At 40.2% G+C, this 14,372-nt stretch overlaps 1 protein-coding gene across 2 annotated transcripts; it reads right to left on the bottom strand.

The window, feature by feature from the left end:
* Positions 1-42: 42 nt before the first annotated feature.
* On the bottom strand, positions 43-13,066 carry rbm10 (RNA binding motif protein 10). 2 transcript variants are annotated; one of them, XM_047369149.1, is made up of 23 exons: positions 12,930-13,066; positions 12,436-12,499; positions 11,833-12,349; positions 11,569-11,742; positions 11,418-11,487; positions 7,668-7,741; positions 5,692-5,778; positions 5,535-5,595; positions 5,290-5,448; positions 5,008-5,168; positions 4,384-4,481; positions 4,106-4,193; positions 3,821-4,010; positions 3,638-3,723; positions 3,476-3,557; positions 3,277-3,368; positions 2,999-3,178; positions 2,515-2,691; positions 2,361-2,417; positions 2,019-2,216; positions 1,090-1,137; positions 947-1,002; positions 43-806 (listed from the first exon to the last, which is right to left on the bottom strand). In XM_047369149.1, exons 2-23 carry the CDS (start codon positions 12,450-12,452, stop codon positions 725-727), a joined length of 2,754 nt encoding a protein of 917 aa, XP_047225105.1. In that variant the 5' UTR covers positions 12,453-12,499; positions 12,930-13,066; the 3' UTR covers positions 43-724. The 2 variants fall into 2 exon arrangements, with proteins under 2 accessions (XP_047225105.1, XP_047225115.1); XM_047369159.1 differs by having other exon boundaries at positions 2,019-2,213.
* Between the last annotated feature and the right edge of the window lie 1,306 nt (positions 13,067-14,372).

The raw sequence follows: 14,372 nt of genomic DNA, 5'->3' as shown, positions 1-14,372 counted from the left end.
TTTCCTATTAAAATGTTGAAACCTGAAAACATTACATTAGTGTAGATGGAAATGTGTTTTTATTTGTATTATTATTTACATTAGCTTAAATGAAAGTCACATTAATGGACAAATGCATCGACAAAAAATATTTTTTTCTAAAGACAATTATTTGATTGTAAATTGAACAAGAAAAAGAGAGACACTTTTTATCTACACACTAATGGTGAGAGACTTTATCCGGGTTCAGGTGGCGACAATGTCTTCAACTGGCTGAACAGGTGTACAAAAGTGCTCACTCAAAAATATACACAGTTCATGCCCAGATCAGTCATTCACTGAATGACGAGGCATGCAGTTTAAACTTAAAAAAAAAAAAAATCTATGGTGCATAGACAGTGATATTTGAAATTCTCATTTGCTGGCTGAAAGATCTGTAGGCGACAAATCTTGAATTTCCAAACAGCAAATATTTTTCCAAACTAACAAACTTTGTTATTACAAACAAGCCTCAAAGCCAGTGAGAAATGAAACCTGCATTATTTAGGAAGCAAGCAAAAAAGGTGCAATTTGTGCAATATTCCAACATTTACTGCTACAGGATCAGTTCATGAGACTATTACCATTGTTGAGGTAATTATAATATCTATCTAAAAGCAAGACGTTCTTATATAGATAGTTATATGATGCTAATTTAAAAAAGTTCATCCTCTCCTCGGGCAGGAAACATTGAAATAGCATGTGGTCACTCCATTTGCATGTTGCGCATCAGCAGCCCCTTCTTCACACCTCCCTGCAGCATCCTTGCACCAAGACTAGTTACATCCCTACAGAGGCAAAAAAAAAAGAAAAATGTTGAGCACTTATGCAAGCCTGCAACATATTACAAAATAAAGACAGGAAAACAATAAATCATTCAACAGCTTCAAAACAATAAACATAAGTTTTACACATCAAAGCTGCTTACATTGGACTAAACTTCCTCTTCTTAGCTTCTGGTGGTTCGCCACCATCTGCTAATCTCTGCATCAAAAATATTGGAAACCATTCACAGTTAATTTAATGAACATAAGCATCATCATCCATTCAACACAACGACACTTAACCGACCTCTTTGCCAACAGCTTCCAGCTGAGCTCTTCTTTGCTCCAAGTTTTGCTGAGGAAACAGACAAAGGTGAAAGGTCAGAATTAAGGAGAAACATTTTTCAAACACACTGACAATGTTTTGTTCTACGTATAGGAGGCTTTCATGAAAGCCCTCTATACGTAGGAGGCTTTCATGCAAACTAGGAGAAAACTACTTTCACAAAATCACCAAGACTAAATAAAGGATAAATGTATCAAAGGATTATTAAGACACACATTTGTCAAAAGTTGCTGAAATCAACTACAGTCAGCAGTAAATCTGTGGTAATAATGCTGGTTTCTAGAAAGGACATAAGAGATTCTCTAGTTTATTTTTCTCTCAAATAGGTTCATAGAGTTAAAAAGCAAAACACCAGGAACTAATCTTTGCTGTAGCAGTTCTCATCTGCAACAGCATAAAAAGTTCCTACACATTTTCCATTTTAAAATGACACACTTGGGTAGACACATTTTGTTTTTGCATTTTATTAGAGCATTCCGGACAACTGAGTACCAAACTTTCATCTTGAACTGATTCAAATGTTTTCTAACTGCATTTCTAGGTTCCACAAATCAAGAAAACACAGCCCTGAAACTGGCTTCTGTTTTCCAAAGTGAGGTATAGGGCCATTTTTTTGGCATCTGGACTAACCTAAAACTATCCCTGGCAAATCAGATAAGGACTTTAGTCATTTAAATGTAAATCATTGTAAAAACCTCTGCATTTGTTAAGCATTTTTACATTGTTGCACATTAGAAAACTGAAGAAAAAGTTTTCTTTTTTTCCCAACCTGGAAAATGGTCAAATAAAAATAAAACTTTTCAAGACTCCATAAAAACGCTAAGCATCGTCTCTGTTACATATCAAATCAAACAGCATCCTGATAATAAACAGACGGATTTTACAATTACCTTATGGAGTTCAGAGAGCTGCTGGTGCCTGATGAGAGCCTCCTTGCTAGGGAACTGCCTTCTACAGAGCAGACAGGCCAGTTTCACCCAGTCTGTCAGTCTTCCTTCCTTCTCGTCTTTCTCGGCTCCTTCATCTTCACTGTCAGTTTCTGCACTGTAGGCTGGGACCAGACCGGGCTGCAGAGGAGGCGAGTGCTGCTAATGTAAAAGCAGACGTTTGAGGAATCAGATTGATATGATGCTGCATCCACATGTCATACATCCTCAAAATAATAACTTGGAAAAACTTAGAGGGAACCAAAAACATGCATTTTTTTCCACAGTATACAGCTATGTCCGTACTTCTGTACTTTGTCGGATCTGGTCCAGAAAACTCGGAGGCCTTTCAGACAGTGCGCCCTGCAGGACAGAAATGAAGAAATAGGTAATCAAATCCAAACTCAACAACGTTTTTGTTCCGACATCCTGATGCTTTAAGGCCCACGTGTGTTGGCACCTTTTTCTCCAGAACAGCATAGCCTGCATCAGCACTTGCAGACTCTCTGTAGTCATCCAAGCGACTATGACCAGGCCCTCGAGAGGACGAGCCGACAGCAGGGGACGAAGACACAGAACGCATGTTTTCTTTTTGCCTGTTCAGACTTTTAGCCCAGCGTTCCATATCTTTGGCAATCTGAAAAAAAATTATTTTTTTGAGAAATCTTACAGGGATTTAAGATTTTTTTGTATCATATTTAGAGTGATATCAAAATAAGAAAACTATGAGAACCTATGTGGGACCTAGTACATCTGAAATAAATTTGTCTAGATAACAGTTTGCTTATTTTGATCACTGGTGCATTTGGCTTTTCATTTTCTTAAAACTGAAAATATACAATATATACCAAAATAACTGTGATAAAATAAAAATAATAATAATAGAGTTTGATCCACTCTATAAATGTGACAGTTCTTAAACTTATATCCAGTTTGGGAAGTACCTGTTGAGCAGTTTTACTCTTCGGTTTGTCTTTTTTGTCCTTGTTTCCAGTAGCGTCTGATGAAGCTGCACCATCCGTCACTGGAGCACCTTCAGCATTTGATTGGCTGGGAGCAGGAATGTAGGTTTGCTTCTCTCCATCCCAGTACATGTACTGCTGAGAGTTAGCGTTGTAGTAGTACTGCCATGAAAAGACAGAAAGGAGTCATGAGGACAAAAACATTAATATACAAAATGTGTCTATTCTCCTCTGCAGTCTGTTCAGCGCGGACAGTTTACCTGGGAATTCGGGTCATAATAGAGTCCTGTGAATGGGTCATAATAAAAGCCTGAGCTATCATCATAATGGTATGTGGAGACGTCTGGTACAGCTGCAAACACAAAAAAAAAAAAACTGTGCTACATCAAACCTATACAATTTCATCACCTGCAGGTTTGGAATAGGTCATCTTGCAAATTCCTTGGAGGAAACACTTACGATATTGTTTGAGCTCGTGTTCAGTGCCGGGGGTGGCGGGTTGACTGGGAGCAGCTGCCTGAGGTTTTCCTACAATCTCAACCTGTGAAGAGGTAGAACTTGCACAACAACCCAACAACAATGAGCTGGAAAGATGCAATAGGAAAAGGAAAAACTATGTACCTGTGTGGCAGGGGTGGGGATTGCTGGGAGGAGTGACTGCTGCCCAGCTGCCGAACCAGGTTTTACTGCCGCGGACGAAATAACAGCTACAGACGAGCAAGAAAACATCATCGTAAACAAATACTGTTTTACAGAAATATTAAGAGTTTGTTACAGACTATTAAAATGATTAGTCACACCAACCTGGGGTCCCTCCACCTGTATATGCCCCATTAAGTGCTGCTCCTGCACCAGTCAGGGCTGCAATCCTGGAATCCATTTGGGTCCTTGAAGCAGTCCCGTCTGACCCAGTGTAATTCTGCCCCTCCTGACTGTAAATTACTGCTGCTCCTTGCTGGTGAACTAATGCATCTTCACCTGAACCAGGAGTGTTCTGAAAATAAAACATAATCGCAAAAAACATTAAACATATACACATTTTAGTAAAATGCCTTTATTTCACTGCAACAATAAGTGAAGGCAAGTCACCTGTGATATAGCCCACTGTGCAGCAGCTATAGCAGTGCTAGCCACTGTAGCAGCGCTCACTCTGCTCCCCTCCGTCACAAAGGCATCGCTGATGTTGACAAGAACAAGAGAGAGTCCCTGTCATTTTTGTTATGTTTTAGCTGAAGCAACCTCTTAATTTTACACTCCGTATCTTGTAACCAAACAAAATAAAAAGAAATCTCAATGTTTTTTTCATGATGTAGATTGGTACAGTTTTTTCTTAAAATTGCAGCTATATATGACCACAAAGAGTTTACCGTTTAGAACCTTTGGCGAACTCCACTACGATAGTTTTCCCGTCAATAGACAGAGGGGGCTGGAGAGCCTGCAGAATCTGAAGCAGCTGTGAGGCCTCCTGTTGATTAGAACAAAAAAAAAACAAAAAGATTATAAACTAATGACTATATATGTGTTTATTTCAAAATAACCAGTGCACAAAATCAACGGGTTATTGTTAGTGAGTACATGAATCGTGCTTATGCTCTGAAAAACAAAGGGTGCATTTAATTTTTCACTTGAAATTTAGATTCCTGACTTTCCTGGTCAGAGACCCACAACCAACCCTGGGTTCAGTTCCAGCAGTACTGCTGTGCAAATCAATGTGAAAGCTTAAGTACATTTATTTACTCTTTTGTAAATATGTACCTCATTAAAGTACACTATACTATGTTTTAATCTGTATTTGTAAGCAGTCTTCTTCACTATTTGAATTGTATTGCTAATCAACAACAATAAGGAAATCCCAACAGTTATCATAATTGGGTGTGATGTTATTCCCAGATAAATCCAATACAACAATAACACCTGACAGAAGGTTCTGTTTGACCTGAACATAGTAAAGACCTTTTAGTGTAAAACGAACTTATCTTTTTAATTCTTACCACTATTGTAGAAAGCTGCAGAAAAGCAAAGCCTCTGTTTAGATGCGTGTGCTTGTCCTTGATCAGGCGAACGTTGGAAGGGGAGAGGGTGGCGAAAGGAGCCAATGCCGACAAAATGGCTTCCACTGTCGTATGAGGACCAAGGTTTCTAAGAATCAGAGCTGTTGAAATAGAGGATAATGACTGATGTTCTCTACTGGGTTGTGGACAAAGTAAAATATACCTACGTAATAAAAAGGTAGAGATTTTGATGGTATTTTAAAAGCTTGTTTGGAGGCTTACTATCATTTGCAACATCTGCTGGTTGTGGAGCAGGCCTGGGGGGAACACTGGGACCAGCAGGGTGGTAGGCTACCGGCAGAGGCAGTAAGCCTGGGGCTCCCTCCTTCTGAACACCAAGAGGCACATCCTTCGGCAACTGTGGTAGCTTTAGCTCAGCCTCTATGGAAAGATAAAACCCCCACTGATACATTGTTGTAGAAGAGAGAACAGCTTGGATATTTATAGCAGCTCCCATTAAACTTTACCTGATTTTGGCACGCTGCATTTGAAGCACTTCTCTCTCCTTTTGAAGTTCTGGACACCACACTGTTGGGATGTTGCACAAGCCATTAGAAGGTTTGCTAAACGAGCCACTACAGCGTGTCAGAAATATACAGACCGGGTAATTCAAACATGAAAAACCTTGTTACAGAGCCAGTCCTCATTGGCTCGCGGTTTGGGGTCGCTGTAGTGCATCGACACTCTCTGTCCCAGAATCAACAGCGTTCCCTGAAGGAAAGAGAAAGAGAAAGGGGAGGAACAACGAATGAGTTTCAGTGATAATAATGTTGCACATGCCACAAAGAGGGCTCATCTCACAAGAGATGAGATTGAAAGAGAAGAAAAAAGGGAGAGAAAAATAAGAGTGAGAATCAGAACAGCAGAGGCTTAAAAAAAAAAAAAAAAAAAAAAAAAAAAAAAACAGAGGACAGCAAAGAATTGCAACCTTCAGCTTTAGGAAATTCGGACGGACTGAGATGGTGTGTCTGTAGTTTTTTAGATCCCCGTTTATTTTTTTATTTTTTTTTTAGGGACAATGCATGTTATGTGTTATCCCTCCCCCCTTAAGGGGAAACTTTCCACAGATTCCAGCAAAGCCCACACAAGTGTAATCACCTTCAAACTGACAGCAAAAGCTTTTTGCTAATGTGTAATAGTGACAGAAATAAAATAAGAAATAAAAAAACATTATGTTGTTTCTGAATCAACATAACATTGCAGGGATGTTCAGATCATGGTTTTTATGATCCCCGATCCGACTCATTTACATTAGGCATTTTACGATACCGAGTCCCAGTCAGACACCTTATTTAACTTAATAACAATCTGTGCCATGTACGTGCTTGAAAACTGTGCAGCTAACAAGTAACAGAACAACACTACATTTCAGCATTAGATTTCCTCACCAATGAGGTTCGAATTAGCGCACACATTTTATTGCTGGGGATTCTGCAGGACATAATCAATTTGCAGCTCCAATACTTGTTAACTCAGTTAAAAACAACTACTATGATGTTCTCTCTACATCCCCTCTAGAACAGCTGGAGTCTTCGATAATATACATCCAGCTCCTGATGATGTTTTGATGCAAAGCAATTTGCTAAGGTCCTAAGCTAAAGTCGGCATGTTAATGCTCCGTTTTGATATGCCTCCTTGATAATCTGGCCCATAACAAATTTTAATGTGATTGCAGTTAATCGAGCCAACAAACGTACAGAAGAATGCTGTTCTCCTGCTTCATAAAACTACGCTTGTGTTGTGACTACAGTTTCCGCCGCTCTGTGGACAGCTCTTTCTACTACACCAAGCGGTGACTGGGAAGATCTGAACCCAGCAGACAGAATAGGTCACATGACACAGACAGACAGAAAAACACAGCAGCCAATACGGTCTCTCTTTCATGGTGAACATCATTGTAAAGGATGAAAAACTCTTAGATTCTTGGGAAAAACCCAGATTCATTAGAGCAACAAAACCATGTAAAAAGGCTAAAATCCAACTTGGTGAGCCGTGTCTGCACAAAAGGAACATAACTATTTAAAAAAAAAAAAAAGCTGACAAAAATGAAACAGTACACCAACAATAGTTTTCAGGAGTTAAGTTTTGTCAGGGACTCGATCATTTAAAAATGCCATGACTGTAACCCCGATCCAATACCTGGGTTCGGATCGGTACATCCCTATATAAAATACCATATGAGAAGCTGTATTTCCACTGACATACTCTCCAAAGGTGGCAGAGTAAACATAGAAAAAGGACTGACACAAGTTATTGCAGAATCGGTCCTCTATTGGAAAATGGTATAGTGTAGAGATAATGTGACTGCAAGGATCCATTGTTGAAAGCTGGGCAACTGAGTGCCGAATATAAATACTGGGGTCCCTGTGATGTTAGATGAATTTGCCTCTTACTGGAATTTGTGCATATGTGGAAAGAAAACACTCCTAAAATAAGAAGGCTTACCTGCCTTAGGCACAGAAAATCATTTTCTAGAGTGTGCATTTTGCAGAAAATCATTGCAGTGCACCTGATGGCATGATGTCACTGGATATCATGTTAACTAATGTCCCACTGAATTAATCTATATGTGTATTTGTGTATGTGTTGGAGAGAGTGACCTGGTTGGTCTCCATCCAGCGGGTGGCCTCCTGTATGAGATTAAACTCGACGAAGGCGAATCCTCGACTCTGACCTGGACACCGCCCAGCGCCACAGCAACCGAACAACAACAACATAACAACAACGCAGTGTTTGGGTTAGTGCTTCATTTACAGAGGAGAGAAAGAGAGAGAAAAACCCTGTTTGAGCCCTAATAAAAATAAAATTACATGTTCTCTCCAACAACTTTTCTGCACGGATTTGGGACTCGTTTGGAATTAGGGACTGAAAAGGAATCACTACCAACCCATCCGTTTGGGTCTAAACTCTTTGAAAATGGAGGCTGAGGTACCAAAGCAGCACAAAACACACAAACAGACAAACACACATATTTCAGCTACTCTTAATTCAGGCGCCAATCTGGTAGACTAGAAACCTTTGATTTATAATCAATGCCTTGCAGAAATGTTTATACCCTTTAATCTTTTTCACTTTTTGTCCAACTAAAACTACAAATATCAATGTACATTATTGGGACTTTTTCAGATAGACTAACACAAAGTAGCATATAATAGTAGCCTATGTTGGCAAGGCTTTGGGGTGGATAAGATCCTTCACAAGAAGGGGGATTGGAGGGTGTGTTCCAACTACAAAAACAAAAATCACATCTCTCAGGCACTCTGGGAAAGCCTAAGCCTGGGTGATGGAGACAACAGAACGGCCAATAAGCGATCATGGGAGTTTGCACAACTGGTCCACAAGTGTCCCTCCAGGTGCCCTGTGGGAGACGCTCCAGGAGTAGTCATTAGTCAGGGGCCCTTTATCAGGGGTTTATTGTCACCGGTCCTGCTTTCATGGACAGGATGTCTAAGCGTAGCCAAGGGCTGGAGGAGGTCTGGTTTGGGGACCATTGGATTTTGTCTCTCCTTTTCACAGATGACGTGGTTCCTGCTGGCCCCCTTTAGCCAAGACCTACAGCATGCACTCAGTTGGTTCACAGCGGAGATTAGGATCAACTCCTCCAAGGCCATGGTTATTGACAGGAAAAGGGCATCTTGTCCTCTCTGGGTTGGAGAGTAGTTTTTGCCTCAAGTGGTGGAGTGTCTTGGGGTCTTGTTCACGAGTTAGAGGAGAATGGAGTGCGAGATCGACAGACGGATTGGTGCAGCCACCGCAGTGATGCGGATGCTGCGTCAGTCCATTGTGGTGAAGAGATTTGCAATTTACCGGTCGGTCTACACTCCTATCCCCACCCATGGGCAAGAATTTTGGTTAATGACCAAAATAACAAGATCCTGGGTACAAGCGGCTGAAATGAGCTTCCTCCGCAGGGTGGCCGGGCACTCCCTTAGAGACAGGGTATGTGCAGGTTTCAGCAAGTCAAATTTCAGACTTTTTAAGACCTTTTTAATATCAAATTGAATGAAATTTACAACCTGAAAAAACTATAAATATAAGGAATGGTTGGGGGATCCTGCTGTATTACAATCAAGTATATTATGCATGTCACACAATGAGACACATTCAAGTTTAGTTTTTGTCTGTTTACTGAACATAAAGTGAATAAAGTCTTTAAAGGATGCGCAAACACCCTGGGTGAGGATCTCGGTCATCCGAGAGGAGCTCGGAGTACAGCCGCTGCTCCTCCACATCGCAAGGAGTCGCTGACGTGGCTTGGGCATCTGTTTCTGATGCCCCCTGGATGTCTCCCTCGAGAGGTGTTCCAGGTACATCCCACCTGGTAGAGGCCCAAGGAACGGCCAAGGACACGCTGGAGGGACTATTAGGGTGTATTCACACCAGGAAAGTCCTTTGGTCCGCTTGTTTGGTCCGGACCAAAAGCGAACTTTATTTTTTTTCATTTGGTGCAGTTTGTTTTCACATTGTACTTTTTGCAAGTGAACTATTACTTGTAAACAAAGCCCCGCGGGCGACGATAATTGTTCCAATTGGACAGAAATGATGGGGGCGGGACAGAGCACAGACCTGGAAATTGAGGAAAACATCTATAGACGTGCTGCACCTCTGTTCTGCATATTTGTGTCGTTATTAAAGCTGCAATATTATCGTGAGGGTGAAGAGCAGCTCATTCAACACAGATTTTGAGACGTTCCACTTTTAATTCTGGAACCCCGTCAGAGAATGCGTGCTGAACGCCGACGTTCTCTACGTGTCCCACAACAAGCCAGTATCGTTGCTAAGCAACACACAGCTTATCAGGTATGATTACCTTACAACACACACCTTTGCTACCGGCTACGGTGGCTTTTTATGTCCAAGGAGACGTACGGTTTTTGTAGTTGGTTCGGATCGGGGCCGGTTTGTATTCAGACCATAAGCGAATCGCACCAGAGTCCGTTTGGAAGCGGATCGAGACCACCTCAAAAAGTGGGTCTCGGTCCGGTTGTTTGGTCCGGACCAGGGTTCGCTTGAGTGTATTCTCACCTGCACAAAAGGTCCGGACTAAAGGGGGAAGCGAACTCTGAAGTGGCAAGTATGAATACACCCTGAGTTACCATAAGCTGTTTGGTTGATACTTTGAATATTGATCTCCTGACACGGTTTGTCAGTTTATGTAGACACCCATGCGTTTGGTTGGTGTGCAGTTTTGCCCTGTCTGTGTTTTTTTTTTTTTACAAACAATAGATTAAACAGAACTCTGTGAGGAGTTCAGAGCTTGAGGTGCTATTTTATATCCTAACCGTACTTATATTTATTCACATCTTTATCTTTAAAGAACAATATTGAGAAGTTTTTTTATTATTTAGAGCTATCATGAATAAATATTTACACTAAACTTTTCTGCATTATATTGGTAAAAAAAAAACTACAAAAACATGCACCGTTTTCCTCTTCACGTTTATGTACTACTTTGTGTTAGTCTATCCTTATGAAACACAAAGTTTGTGCCATGACAAAATGAGAAAATATTCAAGGGGTATAAATACTTTGGCAAGGCACTGTACATTTTACCTGGTGCAACATATTTAGATTTACAACAACCTGTATGCACAAAAGAAAAATACAAAGTTATTTTTCAAAATGTTAAATCACTGCTACTAATCTTAAACGCAGATAAAGATTGATGTAGGTGTAAGAAAGACAGCATAGTGTTGGGGAGGATAAGTGTGCCAGTGTCAGTAAAGCACACCTTACAGACAACCAGGACGTTAGCAAAGTGCGACACCAAAGACACGATGACCTTAATGGGAAATGATTAGGAGACAAATATATACATCAATCATGTAGCTAATCATTAGCAGCAGTATTTCACTTTCAGAACACACTGTGTCTGTGAAAACAATGTATCTTTCCAAAGTTTTAACTTGTAAAATTGGTTCAGCTTGGACGCATTAAACTTTAAGATGGATGAAGCAGTACTACAAACAAGTAAAGACAGTATGTGAGACACAGAGAACAGGAAAATCAAGTTAATTAAGTATTTTGGCACAATGCCTGCATGTTTGCATGAAAGGCAAAATTAGTAGGACATAACTTAAAGGGTGGATGGATTTGCTCAGGGAGAAACAGCAAAAAGACAGAAACCATAAGACCAAAGTAATTAATCAGGAATCTGACCAGCATCAATATCTAAACATTAGCACTGTGCTAAAGCTATCATGTATTGTAAAAAGGCTGCCACAGAAATGAAGGCACTTAATCATAACACAACAATTTGTTGTGGTCGCCAAAAAGAGCAACAAAAACAACAGAGCCAAGAGTGGATGAGACTGACAGGAGGGAAAGGTAGCCAGCAGACAAATCCTCACCTGAAGATTTATTCCTCATAAGGCGAACTTCTCTTGATTGGATCCCCTGTTCCTGAAGTTGTGCCCGAATCTTAAAACAGTCAAGAAAATGTTGTTTAGACTTACAATCATGAAAATCCAAACATCGCAGCACTGTTGAAACAAATCCCACCTCATTGGCTGTGGCACTAGGTGGTAACATGCGAAGCATGATAATGTTACTGGGCCTCTGGTTCTGGTCCAAGTCTGCACGGTAGTCCTGGTCTCTTTGATCCAGTTCCTCTGCAGAGAGGTCTTGTCCGGTGTTTTCACAGCCACCCTCCTCTGCTGCTTCTGCTGGAAATGTCTTTCAAAATAGGTTGTATAATATTAACTAATTACTCTCACTAAAGGAAAGAAAAGAATGTTGCAGATCATGGATTTTTTAAAGACTTACCCTCCTCCTTCCACCTTCACGAGCGCACCTGTCCTCTTCTCTTGGTCTAAATTCCATCTGCTCAGAACGGGCAGCCCAGTTGCCATCCCTAGTTCCAGAGCATAAACCCCTGTTTTCTGGAAAGCTTCTTCCTCCTCTTTGCCGACCCCTTCCCAGCATTCCAGTCTGTATCTGCTCAAAGTCTTGCCTGAATCCATCTTCCTCCCTTTGGAGGATGAGATGTGCACAATCAGGGTGAGACTGAGTAAAGGGGGGCCACAGGGGGCCATTCCCCTCAAGGCCAATGTCGCCTCTGGTATTCCCTCTGCGGGGAAAACGTTGGGAACCTTGAAAACCTGCTGGGAAGTCACGAACACCTAGGGACCCCTCGTCTGGCATGTATAACCCATCATCTTCCATTCTGACATCATGGACTGCCTCCTCATCCTCTTGCCCATAACCACGGTAGTCCATGTCCCGAAAGTTGTGATCCTTGTGAGAGCCACCATAGCGACCAATGCGATCGCCTCGCCCACCCCTAATAATGTGGGAAGAAAAACTACATTCAAGTCTTCAATGAAAATAAAGAGGGAACGCATTATTACAACGGAATCATTTACTCACCTCCGCTCATAGTCCATATCGACCTTGCAAATTCCTCAAAGCGCTTCCTTATTTTCAGTTAAAGCTTTTAAATGCAAGATGACAGGGACAATAACGTCAGTTGGTGAGTGATCAGATTACTACAAATCAAATGAAGCTGGGTGCATGGTAGTGTTGTGCAGTGCGATCGTTCGGGGTGCATATTTATTGTCGTACAAACACTACTCTAACTTTGGGTTTGTCTTCTGTCCACATTATTAACCAAAACTGCTAAAACTTTAAAAATATAACCTTATGTAATTATTGGTAAACCCACGCGTGTGTGCCATGCAAAAACAGATCTTAAGCGGAGTAAATAATTACTTAACGTGCAGCGGTCATCTTTGCTAGCAGCTAAGCTAACTACTTTAGCCTGACACTAGCTAGCAGCTCCAGGCTTGATACACCGAATCAAAACGGCTGTCAACCGTTACAACCCTAAGTGGAGTTTTAGACTAAATAGATGAAAGACTTACCTTTGACCTGTATAGCTAACGACCCTTTGTGATATGTCCCGTAAAGCGCGGGTGAGTGAGGCGTTTTTTAATGTAGTTTTTATTTTAGTTAACCAAGTGTAAAATGGCCACAGGAACATACGTCAGAGAGGGCGGGACTAATATGATGATAGAAGAAATTTGTGAAGTTGCATCTTAACATTTAACCGCTTATGTTACTCATAATTCTAAATATTTTGTAGGGATCAACCACACCCATTTATTTTAAATATTTTTTTTCCTAATCAGAACCGAAATTACAGCTATAAAAAATTATTAGAAATTATTTAAAAACAACCTTTCTGACAACATAGGCTAAAAGTAGACTGAACCCTGTCAATATGGAAACGGTTCAAAAACCATCTCAGAGACTTTGGGACTCCAGCAAACCCCAGTGAGATCTATCACCCACAAATAATGGAACTGTAGGGAACACTCACAGGACTGGCTGGCCAACCACAATTACTCCATGAGTGCACAAACAACTCATACAGGTCAACATAGAAAGTAACTAACAGAAGCACAGAAAAAGAACATCACATCAAAAGTCAAACATGGTAGTGGTAGTGTTATGGTAAGGGGCTGCCGTTTCCCTCAACCAAAGTAACTCCATATAGGAGCACGGGCATTGTTTAGATGAAAAATTGTACCAAAAGTAACAATGATCTATTGCGAAAACTGTAGACTGTTAATACCTGCTAACATAGGTTTTTATCCCACTTTCATGACCATGAAATTTAATTATGTCTGAATATTTCTTAGGAAGAATGATATTTGATGTGTCTGGTTGTTAAAATGAAAATCATCTAGGATATCTAAAATGTAGTTTTATAACCAGAAATAACGGATATGTTCTCGATATCTGCAATACTTATCCATGTTAAAGTTTTGTTTTGACATGAATGCTTAATATTTATTCACATATTTTGATATTTTATATATAGATTTCCTAATTGTCTTAGTTGTGCAGACCTGGAATTTGCATTTATTTCGTAGGAACATTTTGAATTTGCTTCATAGAATTAAATGCTCTTACAAAAACAATATGTGCACATTATATGGTGCACTACTGCTTGTTTGCCACCGTAAGTACAACACATGTTCTAATGACGCTGCTGTTTAAAATAGATAATGTATTCCCATCACAGACATAATTACCAACCTAAAAAGACAGTTACATTCTAGACATTTAATAAAAGTGTAATTACTTGACAATATTGCAAATAAATATGGATTAGTCCAATTTTACCTAATTTTGTGGGTTAGGCTAAGAAAATTGGGTACTGTTCTTAGTGAAAACTTTTGTCAAATATGAAATCAAGTAATCTATTTTAATTAGTGGGGATCAAAATTGAAAATAAAGGCAAAAATAAAGTGATAAATAAATTCAGCAACAAAACACACAAAGATTTTAAAAGAAGAAAC

The sequence above is a fragment of the Girardinichthys multiradiatus genome, chromosome 1 (genome assembly GCF_021462225.1).
Source record: "Girardinichthys multiradiatus isolate DD_20200921_A chromosome 1, DD_fGirMul_XY1, whole genome shotgun sequence".
Taxonomy (NCBI): Eukaryota; Metazoa; Chordata; class Actinopteri; order Cyprinodontiformes; family Goodeidae; genus Girardinichthys; species Girardinichthys multiradiatus.
The sequence above is the reverse complement of the archived record's forward strand: the minus strand, read 5'-3'. Positions and strand labels throughout refer to the sequence as shown.